This window comes from Dermacentor variabilis, chromosome 11 (assembly GCF_050947875.1).
Source record: "Dermacentor variabilis isolate Ectoservices chromosome 11, ASM5094787v1, whole genome shotgun sequence".
Lineage (NCBI taxonomy): Eukaryota > Metazoa > Arthropoda > Arachnida > Ixodida > Ixodidae > Dermacentor > Dermacentor variabilis.
The window spans coordinates 111,519,614-111,545,787 of NC_134578.1; the positions used below are offsets into that span (position 1 = coordinate 111,519,614).

General features: G+C 47.2%; 2 protein-coding genes across 2 annotated transcripts in view; both read left to right on the forward strand.

Annotated features, from left to right (window-relative positions):
- LOC142564047 (acetylcholinesterase-like) overlaps positions 1-26,174 on the forward strand; it is an 86,998-nt gene that overhangs the window by 17,207 nt on the left and 43,617 nt on the right. The gene's annotated exons all lie outside the window — the stretch shown is intronic.
- LOC142564046 (acetylcholinesterase-like) lies at positions 106-24,765 on the forward strand. Its single transcript, XM_075674862.1, has 4 exons — positions 106-254; positions 6,936-7,237; positions 15,918-17,131; positions 24,501-24,765. Exons 2-4 carry the CDS (start codon positions 6,977-6,979, stop codon positions 24,640-24,642), a joined length of 1,617 nt encoding a protein of 538 aa, XP_075530977.1. The 5' UTR covers positions 106-254; positions 6,936-6,976; the 3' UTR covers positions 24,643-24,765.

A 26,174-nucleotide genomic window follows, 5' to 3' on the forward strand; every position in this document is an offset into this window, starting at 1 on the left:
GCGCCGCCTTCCATTGCGCGCAAGGCTTCGAGGGGAAGGGAGGGAAGGGGGGGGGGGGATCCAGGCGACCGCGCGTCCCCGGCCGGGCACCTGTATCTTGAAAGCGATCTGCGACGGGTACAGTCTGCTCTGCGGTGTGCGTTCAAGGCCTAGTTCGCGTTGATGCAAGCGGCTGCAAGAAGCTCAATTTGCTCGCTGCAGAGGCCGCGTTTCTTCGCAGCAGCGTTTAGACGGCGACTTTCAGCGGCCATCGGGTAAGATGTGTTCACGCTGGCTTGTGCGCGCGTGTCACCGAGCTTGTTAGTTTAGTTGTACTAGCGGACAACGTTCTGCGGCTATGAACGGAAGGCTGTGCAGGCAAAGCGAGCGCAAGTGAGAGCGCTTTTGAAAAGAGGCTAACGCGTGGTAATCCACGTTAGTTTAGGCTAAGGAAGACAAAACATAGACACGTTAGAAGCAACAGTTACATGGTGCAGAGCACACCGCTAGATATAAGGGTTTACTTATTTTGTGGCTTTTCCCTTCCGAGTCTGGGGAAGCGCGTAACCGTCCCAGGTAGATGCTGCGTTGATTCATCCTCTGTTCCGAGCAACTGTCAAACGCTGTCCGACTACTCGGCTCGTTACAGCATATGCAGCAGCGACGAGCCCGTGCCAATTTCCGTTTAGAGCCACATAAAGTTGTCCGCGAGTATAGTATGCCTATGTTTACGGGCTTATACGGCCTATAAAACTCAGGACGGATGGATGGATGGATGTTATAGGCGTCCCCTATGGAACGAGGTGGTGGGTTGCGGCCCCAAGCTCCTGCTATTACACTGCCTAATATCATACCTAGGTAAAAAAAAAAGAAAAAGAAAACACCCACGATGAATTTCCATGAGCGAATGTTCTGACCCCCTAATGTAGACTGTTTTTGTACGACACCGTGTTTCGTAATTTCCCTACTTTTCTTCCGCCAATCTTCCAGTCGCCTCTTACTAATCTCTATTGCGGACATGTTTACTTTCCCAACTCTCGCTGAAGCCAAGGGCATCAAGGAGGGCATTGGTGCCTAAATCGTGCACAGGGCAGATATCTTCGCATTTTAATAAAACACGCTCCATCGTTTCTGTAGCTTTACAGGAGCTAGTACATGCTTCTTCTTCCTTCTTATATCTCGCCTTATAGGTGCGTGTAATAAGGTCTCCTGATCTCGCTTCGAAAAGTAATGAGATTCCCTTTGAGTTCTCATAACTTGTTTCTTTGCTGATTTCGTTTTTGCGATTGCAGCAAAGACATTTGCCCTCGTGCCAAGGTTGGACGAAGAAAAGAGTGATAATAAGTTGCCCTTGATAACAACAACGCTATTGTTTTCGGCTTGCGTTACTGAGAACCCGGGTATTTTTTTGAAGTAGACGTTATGTCGCTGGCGACGCCGTGTCGAACATGTCCGGTAATGGACCCAATATCGGCGTTTCTCACAGTGAGTTCATGCTATTTTCCTGCTTTGAAAACACATTGAAAGTTCACAGCAGTTCCACGTAATTTGCTTGCTCGATTCTGTTTACCGTTTCTTTTCCGTCGGTTCACTGGAGTCTCTGACCACAGAAAGCGATAGCTGATATCTCAACAAGCTATTGTAGTGCACTTGCTCTTCTGGTGCCTGGATAGTGCAACGGTCATATCGAGCAAGATACGCATGGGCGAAGACATTTACATATGTGTGCATGTGCATGATCAGATAAATATAGCTGTGAGTTTTCAGTTGCTCCTCTGCTTTTAACGCATAGTTGTCGTTCCTTTGGCGATATTTACATCTGCATCTAGGCATCAAATCACGGGTGCCCGTATGCTTCACAGAATGGTTGAATAATTCGTCATTGCTTTGGCGGGCTGATAAAATATTTGACTTGTATGTTTTATGTTCTAATAAAGAAAGAAAGAAGAACGGCGCAGGATATAACATTAGCAGCTCAATTCATCGTGCGCGTATGTTTCATTTGAGAAACCACTTGCAGCTTGCGCTGCATCACACCATTCTGAATTGAAATAGGTCAGCTGAAAGAGATCAAATTTTTTAAAATATTTTTCGTAATAATGGGCGCTACGCTTTACGATATCTATGTATTGTGGGGCTATAAATAAGAAGCTAACAATCAAGTAAAAATGAAAGCAATGGTTTCAACAATATATAAGGTAGTTCCCAGAAAGTAGCTTCACTATAAGTCCAGGACCTAACTTACACACGAGTCTATTGAAATACCATGTTTATTGCTCGAATGGCTCGAGTAGCATAGACGCTTGGAAAGGCAATGACTTCTCCTCCTACTGGAGTACACGAATTCTACGTTTTCTGCCATATTATAAATATATTCGAAATATATCAAAGGGATGACGGTAACATAGTTCGAGCCTACTTTCTTTAATATTTCTTGTGTTTTACGTGCACGAACCACAATTTGACCATGAGGCACGCCATAGTTTGGGTGTGCAAATACATTTTGACCCCCTCGAGTTCCTTAACGTGCACATAGTGCGCGGTACTTGAGCTTATTTTCTATCATTTCCCCTTCTGAATGCGGCCGTCGGGTTCGCCAATGATTCCTTAACGTCGTGCTCAGCAGTGCAATGCTACACAAGCTAAGCTACATCGGCGGATACTTGATTTGCTATAGTTCCACAAAGCATCTTTCCTCGAAAATAGCACTTCATTGGAACCTAAACTTGGGCTTCTTTTCGCTAGATTATATCGATATATGCTTTAATTGCGAGATCAATTGTATCGGCAGTCCAGGCAAATTGTCGGCGTCGCCGTGACATGCCGTTCAAAGTCCAAGTGCGACACCATCGCGGCCACACACCGTAACCGTACGCTGTAGATGCGAGGAAAACTGTGCCGCGGTCAGCAGGAAATGATGGTGGCTTGACGCGCCGGTGTCTGTTTAGCGCTCGCAACGGAGGACGGCGGGGAGAGTGAGCGCTGACTTGTGGCGAGGGTAAGTAGGAGGGGGAGCGGAGAAGCGTGCGCACGCTAGGTACAGGGGCGGGAGAGGCGGTCAGCGTAGCGCTGGTCTGCGCTTCTACTGCGGCCGCGGATGCGCATGGCTTCACTGAGCGCAGCCGTGTGGGCTCTAGGAGGTGATCAGCGACGGGTCTGAAGACTAGCCGAGCCAAAATATCTCATGGCTTCGTGTGCGTTGGGGTCTCAGGCGCCTGGTTCGTATTAAATAGAGAAGCAGAACGTATGAGAATCGCTCGCATCTGGTACCACTCTTCATCGCGCCAGCATACTAGCAGCGGGTGTCCGCGGTGATCGCGTGAAGCGTGTTGATATCTGTGCGTTGTGAGCGAATGTTTACGACAATTTAGCTGACGAAACAGCTAACCTTACCCGCAAAGCTGTCTAATAATTTGCTATCGCAATCAGTCCTCCGTTTCTGTGGCGAAAGAGCGACTTTTTTGTAACGCTATGACAATCATTCATTTTTAAAGAAATTGCTGATTTGTGTAATATAGTTTGAAAGAAATGGCTGGTTGCGCTTTTTTTGTTTTGAAAATGACATCATATTACAGTAGACGGTGGCGCCTTTGTGTGCCACTGGGTACTCCTCGCTTCAAGGCAAACAAACTGTAATCCTAACAAGCACTGATGACCACTGTGTATATTTACAGGGCACGAACGCATACCATGGTCGGAACGCCAGTCTAAGAGGCCACTGAAAATATCTTAGGAGCGCGCACGAACGTGTGCAAAGCATAAACAAAGAATAATAAACACCTAAAGATGGTAGTCAAAACAAAGTGTTCATCATTCTGCAGAGAAGTGGTTCATTTTCCTTAAACTACCGATAACCTTCATATCAGTGCATCGATATATGAGCGTTGTTTGTGTCGAAAACTTCTTAGATGAGGTAATATATTTATAGATCGTCTTTCAATATATCGGATCATCATCTTTTGAAATTCTTATGGCAATATTGCTGTTCTTGCCAATGTGCAAAGGGCACTCTTTTTATTTGTGCCAACAGCACTTTACCTGTGGCTATACATACGTTAGTTACAATACCCTGTCTGCGAAATTGTCGCTTTTGATGCTCCAAGAAGTCAGATTAAGCTAAAGTTGCTATCACATGAGGATTCTACAAAAATAAATTCTGAGAATGCGATATTTCCCGCGGAACTATAACGCGAATTTTGGAAAGGTCTATGTAACGTATTTTTTCATTACAAGCACGTGAAAAAATTACAAGGCCTGCTTCAACGCACTGCGATTTTAGCATGAAACCATTGCGCATGTCTCTACGCCGGAGATAGAGCTGCCGGCGTAGTAGTAAATATGGTGCGCGTTGGCAAGAATTCTTGTTGCGCCGTCTGAATACTGCCACTAAGTCATATTGCGAACGTCGTTATATGAACCTAGGCATATTCCAAGTTCGGCCGACAGAGAATAGTGCATAATTTGAGCAATAAATCAGTTTCTAAAATCGATGGAAAGCCAACCAATAGCGCTATGCGCCTCAGAGCGCATAGCGTGCTCTTCGTTCAACTCGTTCACCAGGGGCAATATAACGTGCAACTATTCCTATATGTTTTTATTCCAATCTCCTGACGTCAAATTTGCGTAAGCGCCGACGAAAACATCGGGCGGCCACCCGCAGGATTGCCTGATCAAACCAATCATATGCTCCCGTCGTTCATTGAAGGTCACTTTTGTTTGCTTGAAAAACGAATAACATTGCCTGCACTGATGGGCTTGTCTTATCAAATTGGCTCACAAGAGGCGAGGAGCATGCTTAAGTGGAGAGGGATTCCATGGGGCCCAGCCACTGCACTGAATATCGATAACCGGATGAAGAGGGTGGTGCCGGCGTCTGCGATTGGTCCGCTTTCTCTTACTTAGCTTGCGGTGGCTGGTGGACAATCGCGGCGGCATGCAACGGAAGCTTAAGAATGACACTAAAACGGATCATCCCTCCGCGATTGGTCAAAAACTTTTTTGGACCACCCCCACTTCACCTGTCACACGACGTCACGAAAACCGCGATAGTTCCCCGTCGTATATGACGTGTACACAGTGATTATGCATGATTTGACCGAACAAAAGAAAAATAGTTATTTCTGATTCGACGCCTTTTTGCCAATAACCCTCGGCTATTGGTCAAAAGTTTTCGGGCTGCAGCCACTTCACCTGCCTGTCACGCGACATCACAAAACCGCAAAAACTGACTGCGTGAAAGTGATGTGTACGCATTAAAGATGCATTAATATGCCGAACAAAACTGATTATCTTTCTGAATAGCTGCAGGATGCCCCGTTTTTAAGGGAATAAACGATGGCTGCCGCCGACCGCTCAGGCACTGGCTACTCGCAGCTGCCGGAGAGCATGCGTTTATTTGCGTACGATAAAGCTTTTTGCGTGGCCGTGTAAGGTTTTCAAGCACTTTCGGCACGTTTACGACCGCGCTCTGCCAACTCTTATTTCCCGAGGATCCGTTTTAGCGCCATTCGTAACCTTCCGTTGCATGCCGCCGCAATTTTCGACCAGCCACCGCAAGACAAGTAGGGGAAAGCGGACCAATCGCAAACGCCGCCAGCACCCTCTTCATCCGGTTATCGATATCAGTGCATTGGATCGGTCGTACAGAACCCCTCTCCACTTAAGCGACTCCTCGCATCTTGTAAGCCAATCAGATAAGACAAGCCACTCACTGAAGGCAATGTTATTCGTTTTTACAGCAACGAAACGTGACCTCCTATGAACGAGGAGAGCGTTTTACTGGTCGGTTGAGATAGCCCTGCAGGTCACCGCCCGATGCTTTCATCGACGGTTACGCAAATTTCACGTCTGGAGATTGAAATAAAAAGATATTGCAATAGTTTCACGTTATAGCGCCCCAGGCAAAGCAACGTTTTCGATGGTATAAACAAACACAACTGTCTGTGTCTTGTACATATACAATAGCACATTTGTTTTTGCATAGGTAAACACACCATTATGTGAATGTGACGACGTCTGCCTGCAAACAGCGCAATCGCTGCTACTGGTAACTGACTAAAATATTTTCAAATCGTCGCATAAGCAAGGAAGAGGACTTCATCGCAGTGATTACACCGTTGACAATTATTGAAAATAGAAAAGGTGCCAGAACTGAACGCAGGGGTATAGCGCAGTATGAACGGGTTCTCAACATTCCATAGCCATGTGGCTGCCCTTAGCTCGGTCATGCTCGCTCCTGCAAAAACCTACTACGAAGAGACGAGTGACGTCAGACTGAAAATGATGATTTTCACTCGGCAATATTTCTTGCACTGTTAAGGCGGTGTAGGCGGCGTACTCCGGATAAGAAAATTGTGTTGCGAGACACACGCTTAGAGTAGTTGCGAAGTTCTTGCAATTTGCCACAGATGAACGTCTGGCCTAGGAAGCAGGAAGCTTTCTCTAGGAAGCAGGAGAGATAACAGAACAGCTTTCTTTTGTCGCTGACGATATTCGCAATTCTTGATGGTGAAGTGTTTATTACTTGCAGTAGCTTAGCGCGAGTACGAATATGGGTCGATAGAATTTCAGCCTCGTACAGTAGCTTATGGAATTGCCAAAATGTTTTGTCGGTCGGCCTAGACAGTTTCGATATACATTAAACCACGAATATTTTTCCGTTGAATATAGACATGTACTATATCTTTCGATTGATCTAGAAAATGTTGATGAATTTACATTTTCGCTGACTGCGATTGCACAAATAATCGGCGAGGTTGTGTTGAGTGTCCATAATAGCCCCTTGTTCAAAATATAGTCCCATGCAAATAAGACGGAAAGTAGTTTCACAGGAGTACTTATGAGGAAGAAGGAAGCGTTTGCATGCATAACCAATTACTGCGGATAAGAATGCTTTAGACAGTAGCACGAAACGTTAGGACGAAGTACTGGGCGTTATATGTTTCTCGCTATTACAGCTGTCCTCGGCGCACTCCATAAGGAACAGACCATCGGCGAAATGTGCCTGACACGGGGTTACGTGTTGCTGCTGTTCGTTGCGGCAGCAAGCTGCGGCCATGCCTACGATGTGGAGAGAGCGACTCACCTAGGGAGAGTCGGAGGAAACCGGCTGGAGCTGTTGGGGCGAACAGTCGAAGAGTACCGCGGCATCCCATTCGCGCAGCCACCCGTGGGCCGGCTTCGATTCCTGCCACCCCAGCCAGCGAAGCCTTGGGAGGGAATCCTGGATGCAACGAACAGGAGGACTGCCTGCCCACAGGTACAAACACCCTCTTATCGCCCTCTCAATCAGCCTATTTATCTACACTGAAGCGCGGAGACTTCTACCAATGGTTGCCACTTACTTCTGTTCTGTGACGCACGAAATGTGATATTATAGAGTCAGTATGAATCTCAGTAGCAATATATTTTTATAAGAATTGTCGATAAAATTTAGGACAAATGTGGTTCTCGAGCGCTATGTAACAGCTGTTTAGCCGGTGAAAATGCTTAACCGGAAAAGATAACAACGTCCGCGTATGTAGATATATGTATATATATATTGAAGGCCCCACGCCTTCGCTCAGGGGGTCCGCGAGCTGCGACCAGCACGGCAAAGGACCAATGGCGCAAGGAACAAAAACCGCTTTAATTTACGATGTAATGAAAGACAAACAATTACTGTAGCCTCGCGGCCAATAGCAGAAAAGAACAAGGCAAGGAAGCAAGCAGCAGAACAGCGAGGCAACCAAATATACAACCCAAAGGGAGCAACGAAAGAACGGCCGTTACAAACCATCAACCAACAGAATCTTTCAGTCGGTAACAGAATGCAGAAAGCGCAGAAAGCAAGCAAGCACCGAACCAGGCGCGCAGACATAGTCCCAAGAGCAAACAGCAAGAGCACTCTTTCAAGCGGACACATTGCAAAAACGCATTTCCTCCGCTCTGCAGCACCCACGGAAAGAAACCTAGACGGGCCACGCCCCACCAGCGCCTCCCCAGGCCCGCACCCCGGAAAAGAGCCTCGAGTGCCGTCTCAGCTGCCTTCTTATCGGGCAGCCGCCTTCCCGGGATTCGCCGCGCGAGTTCTCACGATACGCGATCGGTGCGCATGGTCCATGCGACGAGTGCCGTTGTGGCGCGCGTTTCAAAGGCTTCCCCCGTGCGCGTTGCATAGAGGGCCCAAGGGCCCCACACTCCCCCCCGTACAAGACCGGACACCCGCCTGGGTGTCCAAGAACCCTATGTAGCAACACTATGTAACAACACTATGTAACAACACTATGTAACAACACTATGTAACAACAGCACCATGCATCGTCCTAGTCGAGTACATCACGGGTGTTGCGAAGCAAAAGGTTCGGGGCAGTTGGCACGCGATGGGCTGGAATGGTGACTGGCGTCGTTCGGAGCTGTACGTGACGGCTCCAATTGGCATGCGCTCAAGGCGTGCGCGCTTTCATAGACAATGCACTTTTCGCCCAGCCGACGCTAGCGCACATCGGTCGACTCGTTGAGAGGCCGACGACGTAAGTGATGTTTCGATGGGCCGCCGTGGCAGCCAGGCTGGTTGGTCACGCCCGTTGGAGTAGTAGTGTGGCATTCTGCGTAAGGCGAGGATATCCAAGGACAGCATATGTAAAAGCGTCGCGATTAACAGATAATGGATGTAGGGCACAGCCGCGTTAACTGCTGAACTCGTATAATGAGTGAAGCACGGTTAGCTGTCTGATGGGCACTCCTAGTACGGTTTGAGGTCGTGCAAGCTCACGGGCCCTATTACTCTGATGCCATGTTTTTCCCGCAGGAGGTACACCAAGCTAGAAATACGTCTCGCGATGACGTAAGGGCGATATCTAGGTGCGAGGGAGGCAGCAAACCCTTTTGCAGCATCGCTGAGTAGGTGCGTGTGGCGGAGCACTTCGTCGCCGACCGCGAACTCCAGGGGCCGCCTGCCTTTGTTGTATTGGTTCCCAGGCTCCAGGCGGGCAAGGTCCAAGTTTTCCCTGGCCTCCTTCAGAGTGTGGGCCAGGCGGCTGGAAAGATTTTGTGTGAACGTGGAGTAATTGCAAGTTGGTAATTCAGAGCCGTTGGTTAATGCATGCGCAATAGGAAAACGGAGCTCGCGACCGAGAAGATAGCCGCTGGCGTAAACCCTGTCGACCGGTTTACTGTGGTCCTTGTGGCGGAAGCCATCTGCTGGATACGAAAGTCCCAGTCCTTGTGCCGCTCGGTGAAAGCCACCAGCATTGCCTTAAGGTTTCTGTTGACACGCTCCGTGATGTTGGCTTGAGGGTGGTAGGGTGTCGTCCTTTCGTGCTGCACGCCAAGAGCTGTGCAAATGTCAACGAATATCCTGCCTGTGAAATATGTGGCATTGTCTGTGATAAGCGGCGTTGGGAAACCGAAACGGCTGAATGCTTCCAACAGCCTATCCCAGATTATCTTAGAATCCGGCTTGCGTAGCGGGTATAGCTCCACACATTTGGAGAAATGGTCAGTGACCACTAAGAAGTATCGATTCCTTTTAGCTGACCTGGGGTATGGGCCCATAACATCACATGCCACAATTTCCCATGGGTATCGGCTCTCAACTGGTTGCATGAAGCCGGGTGGCTTCCCTCCCCTCGATTTTACGGTCTGGCAGGTAGGACATGTGCGAACGTATCTGAAGACATGCTTTCTCATGTACGGCCATGTCGCGACGCGACACAACTTCTCAAAGGTTTTCTTGCCGTCGCTATGCCTGGCGAGGCGGGTGTCATGAAAGAACTCTAGAAAAGGCTTGCGCAGCTTCCTAGGCACACCGACACGGAATGGGGACTCTCTGCAATCCGTATCTGCAGCAGGTATATACCGCAAGAGCAGGCCGTCGTCTGCTTGTATGTAGCAGTCGTAGTTGCCGCTACCGGCAGGGTTGGCACCGTCCAGTGCCTTCAGTATCAAGTTGCACTGTTCGTCGCTTAGCTGGGCGTCGAGTAGCTGCTGGCGGGAGATCAGTGTTCTCCAGACGTCCACAGGCACTGCCACAGCCAGGACTTCGGGTGCCGGCTCGCCATCGCCGGAGAGTCGTGCTCGGGACAGGGCGTCAGCTACCTTGTTGAAGGTGCCTTTCCTGTATTCTACTAATTATACTTCTGAAGAGCGAGGGCCCAACGGTCTAAACGGCCGGCTGGGTTTTGTAGCTTCGACAGCCACGTCAGCGCCTGGGGGTCAGTCTGAATAGTGAACTCAGCCCCATCCAGATACATGTCAAATTTCTTTAGTGCAAATACAATTGCTAGGCACTCTTTCTCTCTTACGGTATAGTTCCTCTCTGCTCCTGTGAGAGTGTGACTTGCAAAATACAGAGGGTCAAGCTTCCCTTGGTGCTTCTGAAGCAAGACTGCGCCGATTGCATACTCACTTGCATCGGTCAGCACGGTGAATGGCAGGTTGAGGTCGAAAAGCCGCAGACGTGCGGTATCGGCGATAGCCGATGACAGAGCTCGAAATGATCCCTGCTCCACGTCAGTGCAGTACCAAATGGCACCTTTCCGTAGGAGCTGGTGGAGAGGCCTTGCCAGGTCAGCGCAGTTGGGGATAAAGTGGCGGTAGAAGCACACCATGCCCAAATACCGCTGCAGTCTAAAGTAGTAAAGAACTTTGCGCACCCAAGTGAATACATCACTGAATCGGTTGATGGGAAGGGGTACGAGTCTCGAACTGTGACAGCGTTCAACCGACGGCAGTCGACACACAACCGCGCCGTGCCATCTTTCTTATGTGCTAGCACAACTGGGAACGCCCAGAGGCTCTAAGACGGTCTTACTGCACCGGTGGCGATCATTTCGTCTAGCGCACTATCAAGAAGTGCTCGCTTGTGGATGCTCAGGGGCGGAGGGTTGAAACGAATTGGACGGGCACATCCGGTGTCGATCCTATGAGTCAGCACATTAACGCTCCCAGGAGCTTCCGTGAACATTGCGGCAAATGGTTTAAGCACTGTCTCGATTTCGGTCTTCTCCGCTGGAGATCCTGTGAAAGACTTCAGAACAGTGAGAATGCCACTACCAGTCTTGGAGACCGCAGAGATATTGGCGGTAAACAGATTTGACTGTGGTTCTCCTGGCTTAGTCATGAACTTGAGTGGATGTGCATGCATGCCGTACTGGTAGGCGCCTTTAAAGAGATCGAGAACGATTCCTGCTTTGGCTATGAAGTTACGGCCCAAAATCACAGGACAAGAAAACACCCGGCTTTTCCTAGTCTTCGAAACGCCTGCCCCCGCTCGGTGCTTGACGGCCGCTGCAAGATGTTTCGATGTTACGAGTGACACTGCGTGAGGGTCGGCTGCTGCCGGAGAGGTCGTTCCGGAGCCTGCATGTTGCGAGGGAACGTGGAGGCTCGGTAGGTCGTTGGCCGGCGACTGGTAGTTGCTCACCACCGCCGGCCCTCGTCGTTTCCCTGCTGGCGGGAGCCAGGGGGGCTCGGGCACTGGCCCTTGTAGTGGCTTCGCCCCCCACAATGAAAGCAGACTGGAATGTTCCTGCGTGTATCGTCTGCGCTTGATTGGGCGGCAGCCGCTACAGGCCTGCTGCGGCCCCGAGTGCCTCGCAACGTTGTTGCAGGTTCCCGGACCGGAGGCTGGAAGGGTACCTGGGTAGCAAAGGTGCGGTGAATGAACGGATCCAGCGCCCTTGGAGGTGGTACCATATTCCCCGGGCTTGCAATTAGAGAACCGCGCCACGCGCAAGACGGCTGGAGGGAGGCTTGAGACGGAAGTGGAGGCTGGTAGGTGAGCTCTGCCAACATCGCTGCCTGAATATCGGACGCCGCTTTAGCGAGATCGTCAATTGAAGAGAAGGTACGGGCCCTTTGATAAGCCTGAAAGCGTGGGTGAGATGCCGGACTGCCCGGGTGACTCTTTCCGTTGCGGGTGCTGAAGGGTCTGCGCGCTCGTAAAGCTCCTGAAAGGACCGTATCTATTCTTGGAGGCTTTCCTCCTCCGCCTGACTATGGGCGCGAAACTCGTCTTTCATGCGGACAACGTAGTCGGGGGGGGGGAGAGGAATTCTGCTCGCAGTAGCTGCTCAAAGTGCATCCAACTTTGGTATGACTGGCGACGACGCCAGCGGGCGGCGGACCCAGTCAGGGCAACGGGCAGAACGCGCTCAAGAAGAACGTCATCCGTAATGGCTTCCGCATCGCGGTAATCTTGCATTTCCTGAAGGAAGTCTGCCACCGATTTCTTATCTGTGTAGCCTTCATATGTGGGCACAGAGCTGCAAACGGAAACTGGCTGCTGGAGTTATGTTTGATGCTCGAGGAGCGCGGTCAGCTGGACAATAATGCTGGACAAATCTTGTGCTGGCACGCCCTAGTCCTTTTTATCAGGCTTCGTACTAGTGGTTTCGCGAGTATGATTTTCAACCGCGCCCTTCTTGATCTACCCGAACGTAGGTGCATTAAATGCCGGCGGTGCATCTTTGGTGTTGAAATTGGACGAGCAAAGCGGTCCGACGGAATGGTCAAGCAATGTCAAGCAGTTCTGAGGAGGCAGGATGGCGCGGAATAGCGGGGCGCAAGGAGAGCGAGAGGTAGAACAAAAACGTTCAGCGAGCTTACGCAGGTCAGAGCGGTTGGGTACAGATGCAAGATCGATTCAAATAGGTCGCGAAGCTTCGGGCGAAAAGCGGTTCAGTACAGATTGTCACCGACATCAGCATGGGGGGTTATGGGAGCAGCGACTGAAGCGCGACTATGTTTGGAGGGAACATACATTGGGAAAGAAGAACGCGTTTTTAATTCAAACGAGACACAATTGGATTCATTCAACGAAAATAAAATTCCTAGTCATTCTTATATATTCGTGACGACTTAAGAAAATACAAGTTTAATTTTAATATTAATATTAAATGCATTTCCTTTCAGCGCCCATCGCTACAGGGGGCGTTGACGCCACTACCACTCGCAATGCAATGCACGTCTTGAAATGGGCAGAAAGGCGCACTCGTAAAGTTCACCTGTTGAAATACGCCCCCCTCACAGTTTGTGCTTTCTTGCTTGTCGAAGTTTGTCTAAATTTGGTGACGCGGGTAGCTTCATCGCTTCTTAATCTGTTCAGTTAAAAGGAGTGGGTTACGACCGCCAGATAATTGTGTAGTTGTTTTCGTGAGAGTGCGCTGGCCTACGGGCTTGACATCCGACAATAGGATCAGCACTCTACACCTAAAGCTTTCGTCGGCTTCCAAAGAAAGTATGTTCTGTGCAGGGATGCGATTTCGACAACCGTACGGCTGGCCTCTTCCTGCATCGCTTTCCACGCTGGAAGCTCGAAACTCCCATCAAGTCGACTGGCGGGGCATTTTAATATATAGCTCCAAAGGGAGGACAACAAAACAAATTTCGCGCCTTCGAAAACAATATGACGTCACTTCGGCTTTTAACGGACATGGCGTCACATGATTTTTTCTTCCGCCGGAAGTGTTCCCACCACATACAGATGGCGCTAAGCCCCATGAACCGCCCATGGACCGCCATGTTTTGAACGTATGGGCTCCTATGGAAGCTTCGCTACCAGGTATATTTACCTTGAGAGATGCGTGAGGTGTGGGACCCGATGTCCGAGCGAAACAAGTATGCCTACGGGCCATTGCCAGCTGCCTCGAGATGGGGGCGGTTCCCTTGTTCCCGTGCCCGTGGTCCCTGCGGTGCGGAAGCGTACTCCAGGAAAAACAGAAAAAAACGAGAAAGAAGAAAAGCACGTTGAGCGCCAGATGAAAGCCCGAGCCGCGACCAGCACGACAAAGGACCAATGGCGCAAGGAACAAAAACCGCTTTAATTTACGATGTAAAGAAACACTCAAACAATTACCGCAGCCTCGCGGCCAATAGCAGAAAAGAACAAGGCAAAGAAGCAAGCGGCAGTACAGCGAGGCAACAAAATATACAAGCCAAAGGGAGCGACGAAAGAACGGCTGTTACAAACCATCAACCAACACAATCTTTAAGTCGATAACAGAATGCATAAAGCGCAGAAAGCAAGCAAGCACCGAAGAAGGCGCGCAGACACAGTCCCAAGAGCAAATAGCGAGAGCACTCTTTCACGCGGACACAATGCAAAAACGCTTTTCCCCCGTTCTGTAGCACCCACTGAAAGAAACCTAGACGGGCCACGCCCCACCAGCGCCTCCCCAGGCCCGCACCCCGGAAAAGAGGCTCGAGCGCCATCTCAGCTGCCTTCTCATCGGGCAGCCGCCTTCCCGGCATTCCCCGCGTGAGTTCTCACGATACGCGATCGGTGCGCATGCTCCATGGGCCGAGTGCCGCTGTGGCGCGCGTGTCAAAGGCTACCATATATATATATATATATATATATATATATATATATATATATATATATATATATATATATATATATATATATATATATATATATATATATATATCACCTTACGTATGTAGCAGGGCAGTATAATACAGTCTATACAGTTCGTCGCGGTCCGTCGAACTACAAAGTATAAAATTTTGGAGCCATATCCAGCGTCTAGTACGCCAGAGCAACCTCGATCTGAGCAAACTCTAGCTAGCACAGATAATTTGTCGCACTTGTTTTATACTAAATGGCTGTTTTGTGCAGTTAGCCTATTTTTTTATCGTTCAAAGGCCTGTGTCAAAAACAACGTGCGACAAGTGATTTGTAGAACTTATATTATCTAGCTTTTTATACATAAAATATGTTTATGCCGATAGTAACTCACAACGAACAACTTATAGCGTGAATTTGATCTAAATTCTTTCTTTCTTCGAGTCGTCCTTATTTCTTTGATGTGCAAGTGTTCTTGCCACCGACAAGGCTCAATGAACGAGCAAGCACCCTCAGCCGCTGAGCCGCGCCGTCTGCTTAATTCAAGAGGAGTTACGTGGCAAAACCACTTTCTGATTATGAGGCACGCCGTAGTTTGATCACCTGAGTTCTTTAACGTGCAACTAACTCTAAGTACACGGTTGTTTTCGCCTACATAGAAATGCGGCCGCCGTGGCCGGATTTTTAAATCTCGCGACCTGTGCTCAGTGGCACAACACCATAGCCGCTGGGCAACCACGGTGGGTTGCAAGAAGAGTCGCTTCGCTACCTAATAAGCCTGCTTCCGCAGCAAGATCGCGGACCTGCGCGCAATGCTGATTTAGTACGGAGTATGCACACAGTAACTCTCGCAAGCATAAGCTCGTTTCACCGCCTGCAGGCAGCTACAGAAACTAAAGCTACAGATTTGAATGCTTCCGTAAGTCGTGGAAACATAAAAGTTTCAGTGGACAGCACATGAAGAAGTGATGAAGTCAAACATCTATATTTCGCTTTTCTTACCATGCTGTTGTGGCAGTATGCACAAAACAAATTAAAAAGAATAGAACTCGAAGTGTGAGCACGAAAACTGTGAGCCGATTAATGCTACTGGTTATCAGGCACGCCTCGTTGTACCTTAAGATATGACACGTTGCACAGTGCCGCACCACGACAGCGTAGTGTTAGAATTAGAACAGGTTTAATCCTTTTTCACTATTGATCTATTGAAACTCTTTTGTCTTAAACTATTCGCCTTCCCCCATATCGCTAGTCAATAACCCTGTTAATTAATCCTCGTAACTCTAGGAAAATCAGAACTGCTACATGAATTCTTGAATAAGACACATTGGGGCTATTTGCACAATTTGGGGACTTTGCGTTCCAGCCTACTATTGCTCGGTGCCTAAATGTTTGGGTGGCAAAATTCAACTTTAATAAGAAGCTGGCCGAAAAACCACGCTGGGGCAATACGTGAATTTTCATGCGGGGCATTCGGTTAGGTACGTTACTGCCGGTGTTTCGGGTATAGCGCCACATTGTCATGGTATGTGGTGCGTCGCTAATAGTAGGTCCGTTTTTACTGCGTGCACAAAATTAACCCAGATATGGCTAATGTCTTTCTTTGCAGGTTGTGCTTAGCAACTTCTTGGGCGGTGAGATCGAATATACAGAAGACTGCCTGCACCTGAACGTCTGGAGCCGCGTTGCACGCGACGATGACGTTGCGCCAGTAGTTGTGTGGATTCACGGAGGCGGCTTTACGCAGGGCTGCGCGAACTACGACAACTACACCGGGGCAGCCCTTGCTGCCAAGACTGGCCTCGTTGTGGTCACGGTTAATTACCGCCTTGGAGTTTTGGGTTTCCTGGACGCCAACAGCCCGGAAGCGCCTGGAAACATGGGTCTTTTAGATCAGAATTTGGCTCTCAAGTGGATTCAAGAGAACATCCGCGAGTTCGGTGGAGACCCGTCCAGAGTGACTATATTTGGAGAAAGTGCTGGCGGAATGAGTGCCCACGCGCACATGCTGTCTCCCATGAGCCGCGGTCTTTTCCAAAGGGTGTACATGATGAGCGGGACTCTGCACACTCTAGATTTCTTTGATGGCGCACACGAGAGCATCAGCAAAGGTGATACTGTTGCCGCAGTTGTAGGCTGTTCGGGTGGAGATCGTAGCTTGGCTTCCAGCCCTGAGACTGTGATCGACTGCTTGAGAACCAAGAGCGCCGACGAAATCCTACTGGCGGCAAGCGAAGCACTGGCGCCCAAGATATTTACGTTCTTGCCAACCTACCACAATGAATTCCTGCCGAAGGTGCCTACCGTGGCAATCAGCAAGGGATTCTTCAATGCCGCCGACATCGTCCTTGGAGTCACCGAGGACGAAGGAGTGCTAGCGCTCATGTATCCTCTTAGAAGCGAGCTGCTGCCGGACGACGTGGAAGGTTTGGAAGACAACATGTTTAAGCACTCGCTGCACGAGGGCATATTTTCGTGGCTAAAGATGAACTTTCCGGAGATGCTGGAAAAGTACACAGCTGATGCCCAGGACAAAGCGTCTTTGAGGCGCGGCTATGTTGACTACATTTCTGACTCTGCATTCGTCTGTCCGATGCACTTCACGGCAGAGAAACATGCACAGCGTGGTCAGAACGTATACTCGTTCGTCTTCGGCCACAAGTCATCAAAGAACCCTCTTCCTTCTTGGATGGGGACGCCGCACGCTTTCGACATGAACTACATCTTCGGTGTTCCTCTTATTGACCAGGACCGCTTCGATGCTGAAGATGCTGCTGTTTCTGAAGTTGTGCTTACGGCGCTGAAGACCTTCGCTGAGACAGGGTGAGTGAGGCGTTATCTTAGGGTTCCCATATTCAGCATTTGTAGCTTCGTGGCGTATGTGAGCAATGTCGTAGTGGACGGAACAGTACTTGTGTTTTATTTGTGTTTTAAACATATTGACATAGTAAAGCCGTATACAGAGAGAAGTCCCAGCGTATAATACAGGATACTGAGGTTATACATCTTGTTAATAAATACAGGAAAACTGAGAATGTAGAAGCAAAAAAGAGTTGCAGTAACAATAACAGTTATAGGAAAATAAGTGAAACATGAAATGGAGGATGTATTACCCATGTGCTTGGGGACATTTCCTGCTTTAACAAGGTTGCAGTTCCCGCTAGCTGACCACTATTCATGCAGACAATTGAAATTTGCCCTTCACGTGTGTGAGGAACATCCAGGGCAAATGTTTCCAGGAGGTCATGAAAATTAAGCGGTGCTAGTATGGGGGAAATCCTTATTCGCATCAACTCCACTCGATGTGTAGTCTGCGAGGTTAACCAAATGAAACTCCGTCTTAAACCCATGCATAGGTGCAAGCTCATCCAAGAACATCTACTGTATTAAAAAAAATCTGCTTCCAATTTCTACGGTGCGGGACTGTATATGATTCTTCTTGACATCGCGAGACAAATACGGAGCCGTATTCCTCTCGAGAATAACAGCTGTAAATAAGAAATATATGTTGAAGGCTTGCAGCACAGCATTATATCCCGTACTGTGACCAAGCACAAATGACACTGCAAGCATCATGATGATACCTTTCAATTAGTGGCCCTCAATGCTCATACGAATAGTCCTTGAAAAAGGTTATCGGTACCGATGCAGACCGGTGCATTTGCTGCGGAAAAGATGACATTATATTGCACAATATTTAAAAACATCTGGTGCAATCAAACGAGATAGTCCTAAAGGTGCACACAAACCAAAATTGTAAGTGTGCACCAAAGCACAACGGGACCACTACTGTGGTGCCAAAAGCAGCGGAAGTTTGCCTGGGCTCTAGTAGTGGTATTGTAGAAAATGTTGAGGCCGTCCGAATTCACATCTGCCCCCGTCACTGCGGCTTCCACATCTGATGTCGTTCGGAAGCTACCATTCTTGAAAACAGGTAAGCGAGACCTACCGCCGTATTCAGAAATGCATTTTAAGTTGAAGCTCATGCTTGATTTGATATACAAGACGCCTGGTACGCACTCGCCCAAGACGCTCATTGCGTTTCCTTTGGTGCTTTCACGACAGGGGTCATTGAATCAAGTCAAGCGCGGTCTTCCACATAAGATGCATTTCTGAACAGGGGTGTGGAACCTGCCCCGAAAGTGTGCGTTGTCCGAATAGAAGGCTTGGTCCTGTAGTGGGCGTAAGCAGGCTGATGATGATGATGATGATGATGATGATGATGATGATGATGATCCCATTAGCAGTAGCTTTCCAGGTCTGTCACTAGACGAACAAGGTGCATTGTGCATTGTCAAGGTGTATTGTCGTATAGAGTTCACAAGGGCTGCATTGTGGGCTTGTTGGTAATGCATCTTCAAGGGGAGTACGGTAGCGCGATTAAAAGACGGGACAAAAGAAGATGGACGAAAAAGAAGAAGAAGAAGTTAGCGCTGTGTGTGTCCCTATGTGTCTTCTTTTGTCACGTTTTTTAATCATGCTACCGTGCTCCCCTTGAAGTCCGAATAGAAGGCTACAAGCTCCGAAGCCGATGTCTTTACTAGAGGGCCCGAAACGCTGGCGAACACATTTCTTTTTATTCCCATTCCAAACCATTCTTCTTCTCCTCTCTTATTTTCTTTGTGGCTCTCTTATTCGTCGAGTTCTAGTCTTTTTTTTTCTTTCACGCTATCCCATAAGCCCAAAGAAAGGCGTCAGGCAGGGATATACGTTCTCTCCAATGCTATTGACAGCGTGCTTACAGGAGGTATTCAGAGACTTGGATTGGGACGAATTGGGGATAAGAGTTAATGGAGAATACCTTAGTATCTTGCGATTCGCTGATGATATTGCCTGTAACTCAGGGGACCAATTGCAATGCATGCTCACTGACTTGGAGAGGCTAAGCAGAAAGGTGGGTCTAAAAATGAATCCGTAGAAAACTAAAGTAATGTTTAAATGTCTCAAAAGAGAACAGCAGTTTACGATAGGTAGCGAGGCAGTGGAAGTGGTAAGGGAATACATCTACATAGGGCAGGTAGTGACCGCGGATCCGGATCCTCAGACTGAGATAATCAGCAGAATAAGCATGGGCTGCGGTGCGTTTGGCAAGCATTCTCAGATCATGAACAGCAGGTTGCCATTATCCCTCAAGAGAAAAGTGTATAACAGCTGTGTCTTACCAGTACTCATTTACGGGGCAAAAACCTGGAGGCTTACGCAAAGGGTTCTACTTAAATTGAGGGCGACGCAGCGAGCTATGGAAAGAAGAATGATAGGTGTAACGTTAAGGGATAAGAAAAGGGCAGATTGAGTGAGGGAACAAACGCGAGTCAATGATATCTTAGTTGAAATCAAGAAAAAGAAATGGGGGGCGTGGGCAGGACACGTAATGAGGAGGGAAGATAACCGATGGTCATTAAGAGTTACCGAATGGATTCCAAGCAAAGGGAAGCGTAGCAGAGGGCGGCAGAAAGTTAGGTGGGCGGATGAGATTAAGAAGTTTGCAGGGACAACATGGCCACAATTAATACATGACCGGGGTAGTTAGAGAAGTATGGGAAAGGCCTTTGTCCTGCAGTGGTTGTAAGCAGGCTCATGATGATGATGATGATGATCCCATCAGCAGTAGCTTGCCAGGCCTGTCACTAGACGAACCTGTCAAGATATCATTTTGTTTTTCTTCTTATTTGCATTTGTGCGGGCGTGCCACTTTGCTTCGTCAATGCGCTGTTAAATCAATTATCGTGTGCCTTCTAGTGGGTTTGTTGCATTAGATTATTTGTGTAACATTGTTGCGTTTTTTTCTTGAGAGAACCAAAGCTCCTAGAAACTGATTTGGGTGTGCTTGTGCATTGAGTGTGGGAATCTACGGTATTCAGAATTCCGAATAGGGAATAACTATTCTGAAGAAGGAAAAAAATACGGCCGCCCTTAACTCGCGATAACTGTCGACGGCAATGCGATTAGCATTGAGAATTTTAGCAACACACCTGGTTCCTTCAGTCAAGTTACTTGACATCTGTGCTGGTCTTGGTGAGACTAAGAATGCTAACGCATTATAATGACTGAAGAACCCATCTTACGACCACTGCCCATCGTCATGTGATTAGCATGGAAGCAATGCAGCGGTACACTCTATGCTGGCGTAATGCTAACAAAATCAGGGACCCGTTGCTTTGGCTCGACAACACACACTGTCCACAGCATTAGCCCATTTTGCTACTGCACTCACTTACCAAGGCTAACGTGCCTATAAGCGTCACGTTATGACGATAACTCTGTGACGGGTAAGTGAAGGTAATGGAATGACGATGAAGGAATCACGCCATTGGAACGCCAAAGCTGGTATGGCGACAATAGCTGATGATTCTGAAATGTTAAAGTTAGTATAAGGATCACAACATGACGATGACGACATGGTGAAAATGGGATGACGATAACTCCGTGAAACCACTGGCGTGAAGAAGACGGTATGACGAGAAGCAGATGACGGATTGTAATTGTCGATGATGGCTCGCCCATGCTGACATCGAACCGACGGTGTGAAAGCAGGTACATTACAGAGACTGTTTAACGACGTTGCAACATCAACGATTCCACGATGACGGTTTCATAATCACGATTTAATGGTGACATTATGAATACAACTTAATGACGACAAAGTGATAACCTCAACGGATCGATGAAGGCGGTATGACGACAGCAGCATTAAGACAATGAGATGATGTCTCTGAAGTGATGACGATGGTAAAAAAACGATAACGTTACAATGGCGGCTTGACAACAACGGCGTGACAGTGACACTGAGACGACAATTGGGTGACGAGGATAGCATAGGGAGAGTTGGAGGATGAAGGTAAAATGAAGGTGATGGAACGATAACGACGCCATCACGATGACGGTAAAACAACAAATGCTTTAACAACGACAGTAAGACGACTAGCCAACGACTAAGATTACATAACAAAAGCTAAAGGACCATAGAGCGACGACGAGTGTATTATGACGGTGGCGTGTCGACGATAATATCGTGAAGACTGTGTTCCGACGATGGTGCAACGGCGACGGCATGGCCAAATTCAAATTACGAAGCAGACGTGATGACAACGGAACGATCACGATGGCCTCATGACGACCGTATCACAACTAGTGCATGGCGACTTTGTGACGACACAGTAGTGACGACGATGCCGTGACCAGAGCCGATGACAAAATTCGAATAATGACGATGCAATGACCACGATGACATCACGTTCAAAAGCGCTGCCTCATGGTCCAACCTATCATATAAATTGGGCTACTGAGTCGACGCATAAGGAATCACGATGAAGGCATAACAACAGTCATTTGACACAGTTGGAATGATGCTGACAGAAGGACCATGGTGGAATCACCACCACTAGCAGATACATAATGTCCAAGATATTATACAAATAACAGCGGGGCGACTGAGTCAGCATAGAAAGCCTGACGATGGTAAAACGATAACGTTATGACGACGATGGTATGACGACAGTTGACAGCGATGAGAGAGAGAGAGGTAAAAAAGAAGAAAAAGGTAGGGAAGTTACCCTGAAGATAGATATCCAGTTTGCTACTCTGCACTGGGGAATGGCTAAGGGGAGACAGATAGGTCTCAAAAGAGAAGAAAATAAGTGTAATACATGGAAAGAGTCTCAGGGGGAAATGAAAAACACATCAAAAACACACACACACACAATAAGTAACGCAGGATTGTCGCAGTCTATTCAAGCAGGTCGCTTGACCGGGGGAAGCTCAGTAGCGCCTTCATCGCGTTCTGGTGTCAAGGTCGCATAAGCCGGCACTCGAAGATTGCCTGCCCAGAAAGCGGTCGGCATGCCGTTATGGAGGACTCCAAAATAATTTGGACCACCTCGGGTTCTTTAACCTGCATCTAAATCTAAGTACACGGTTGTTTTCCCATTCTATCGCCATCGGCCAATGCGATGACTAATGCATGACGAAAATGATGAGATGACCACGGTATGAATGCAACCGAATGAGGAAGCGCAAACGACAATGGCACGACCAAGACGGCGGGACGACGACGGTGTGAGAAGGGATGCATGATAGCGTCTGTGTGGCGATGACGCAACGAGGACCATGACATGACAACAGCGGCATAATGACGATCGAATAACGACAGCACGATTACAATGCAATTTTGAACACGGAATGACGTCGAAGTTCTTATGGCGACGACTTTATGATGACAATGGGATCACGATACTCAAGGGATGATGATGGCGAAACGGCAGCGTGAAGGCGGTGGCATGATGAGAGTCGAATGTCAAAGTTACATAATGCCGGCGGAACGACGGGTACGGAATCGCACTTAATGGTATGATAAATGCGTGACGATGACTGTAAGCCGACGAATACCGTAACGACTACAAAATTACAATAGTATGACGACGATGATATGATGACAATAGCTTGACGATGACTGTATCAGAAAACATACATGATGATGTTGGAGTGCTGATGATGACCTCACGTGAGTCAGATGAAGAAGCTGGGGTGTCGAAGACGGCACAACGACGGCTGTATTACCACGACAGTCGCACAATGGAGACGTGATAGCATATGTATGACAATGACGCCATCACAAGACGGCCTTATCACGATTGAATGACGACAAAATTATAACAATGCAACGATGAAGAAACATTGACGTCGATATAACTACAAAGGTGGTATGAGGATGGTGCAATGACAATCGGATGACGTTACTTTTGTGATGACAATAATAAATTGACAGTGCGACGACGACGGCATGGTGCTGACGATGGAATGACGAGACTAAAGTGACAAAGTTGAAATGACGGTGACGCAAGGACTACGACGCCATAACAACCACGAACGCGTACCCATTGGCCGAAACTAATAGAAAACATGGCCTACTAGGCCAGGGTAGAAGACTCGATGACGACGACATGACGCGATTAAGATGGCGAAGGTGAAATTACCGCAATGGAACAACCACGACGGCATAGCGGCAGCATATATCAGATACCTAGTCGCACAAGCAGGGAGACAATTTCGGCCACTGGGTCGGCGTAAGAGGACACATAGATAGATAGATAGATAGATAGATAGATAGATAGATAGATAGATAGATAGATAGATAGATAGATAGATAGATAGATAGATAGATAGATTCAAAACAGCTGAAGTAACAGATTTAGTAACAGAAACAACTAAAAAACTTTCCTGGGTGGCTAAACAGGCTGTAAACTTTAGTTAGCTCTAATAAAGTGATATTTATAGACAGCGTAACGCCTCTGAGGCAGGCGCACGTAATTTACGTTGTATCCTTCAGTTAACACAGTCGCTTGTGTATGACCACTGATGAGCATTTGAAAGCGTAAGAAGTCCAACACCGGTAATAAAGACGAAAAAAAGCGTCCGTGGCCTAATGGTTTCATTATCGGGTTTTTGTACAACGTCCTGTGTTCAAATCCTGCCGTCGAACAGGGTGTCTCGTTATATGCTCTTTTCGTTCGACGTCATTGGTCTGTTCATTGTAGGGGTAACAAAAACAAAGTTCGTGTTGGCTGCAACGCCTTGATCGTGTCACTGAGTTGGGATCTGCCTGAGAGACAATAAAATTTTCCAAAAGCCGTCGTTAGTAACGCGCACGGACATGCTCCCATTCTTAGATTTTCTGCAGCTAGTAACTGCATTGCCAGGATTAGAGGAGAATGACGAAATATTAGGGAATGGTCATGCTAGTGCTTGGGAATAGTAAAAAAAATGCAAAATGTACCGTAAAAACGGGAATACAGGTCGAACCTAAAAAGCCGACGCCCGTCTTTATACTGGTTATTTTTTACCGGTTTTACCATTTTTCTCCTTCATGGTTTAAGAATTCAAGTGGTGGGAGGGGGAGGGGAGGTTGACCGATATTCCGCGTTTTACGGTACACAAAATGGATAAATAATGACAATACAGAAGAAATGTTCTGTTTCTTTTATTATACTGTTTGTTCCTTGGCTCACATGCCCTGTTACGAGGCAGATGCGCGTGATGAAACGTATTTATTAAAAACTAAAATAAAAGAAAAGCAAGAAATATGAAATACGCATGACCTCAGGCTTTACGCAATAAATTAGTTTATAAGTTATTCCAAGTTGAAATTGATCTAAAGAATATGGAAAAATGTGTTTCAAACCTCTCGTTCTCACAGGGTACCGGAGCTACCTATGCAAACTCCATGGCCCAAGTATGCCATCGACAGTCCTGTTTCTGTGTACATCGACTACAGAAACACCACGACTATCAAGGGCTTTCGCAAAGAACAGTGTGAATCCTGGAGATCTTACCTCTAAAGTTGTCAAGACGTTGAAGAATGTCACCGAATGGTTACTGTTTTACATCACTGCTGGCGCTTTACCTCATTGTGTTTAAGGACGCCCTGTAAATCTCTGGAATGAAATTATTTGTACGACAAATTCGAAGCTCTCTTCTTAAAGTGTTAACTTGTACACTTCTTGCAGACAGTATATCTTGCAGGGATTGCTGATTAGTGAACCTGTTGAAAAGTTTGAGTCATTACTTCACAGCGCTATGCCTTTTTAAGCATTACATAAAAGATAAGCATTAGAAGAAGTCAGCTCTTGAAATTCCACTCTTCGATAGCATTCTCGCAGATTAAAGGTTGAAGTCGCGTACAATGAATGTAACGAGTCATTACGAACACCAAACACTTGAAGATATGAGACCTAAAAGGCAGAGAGTTCCCGAAAAACTGTATTATTAGACCTTCTGAGTTTGCTGGAAGCCAAGTAAAAGAGTTGTTTTAATGGCGAAAATTAAAATAATTCAGCTTTAAATGCAGCGTTTAAATGCGGAATTAACGTTTCCTTTGCGAATTTTGCTACTTTTGGTAATTAGCCCTAAATGTCATTGTTTGCGTGGAACGAGGTAAAATGAGTGTTTGTTTAGCGCTACGTCTATTGTGTGCGTAATGTATTAAAGCCAACATTCTGTGTGTTTGGAAAAGACATATTGTTCCATCCGCGAAAAGCGATTGTTTCTTTGACGAAATATTACATATGCGTAGCGTTGCAAATGAAACTAGAGCGGCCGTTAAAATGCTAGCAAAGTATTTGAACCGTGCTGTCACGGATACTGAAAATTAACATTTGATTAGTAGTCTTCCAAAATGTGTATGGGCATGCTTAATATGAAAGGCTTTCCTTGTTTTAAGTTTCGGTTAAAATAATACTTTACACCTCCTTGTTTTTATCCCAGCTAAACTGTGCATCTAGGTATGGGGATGTACAACGACAACTAACATTCACAATATATGCAGACTTCAAGGAAAGAGATTGGCTTCGCAGCCAAAGTTGACCCCTATGCACAAAACACCAAATTGTTTAAAAGCGTTACTACTGTCTGAAATAACCAATTTTACGAGCGTTATCTAGAAATAAGGCATAATGAATCACTGTTTGATAACAATCATGAATCCTTGGCCATTTTTCATCGGGAAACGAATGCTATTTGATACTCTACTCGTCACCATCAACACTGGATCATTACAGTTTGCAGAAACCAATGTGGGCGACAAACGTTACGGTTCACTGTTCCGAACTTATTAATAAATTAACCCAGAAAATTAACAACTGAACAGTGTAGTACGAGTGGGAATGGGGAAGCACTCTCATCGCCAAATGAGATTTCGAGGTGATTGCGGCGTTATGCAACGTGTCATTGTGTATTAAAGTATGTGTAGGAATTATAGCCATTCATGAATATTATCATTTGTATTGTGTAAAACCGTCTCAGCTATACTTTAGTATCTTGTAGAATTTTTGAAAGCGTTTCTGGATAGCATAATTTCTTCTGCATTTGCACT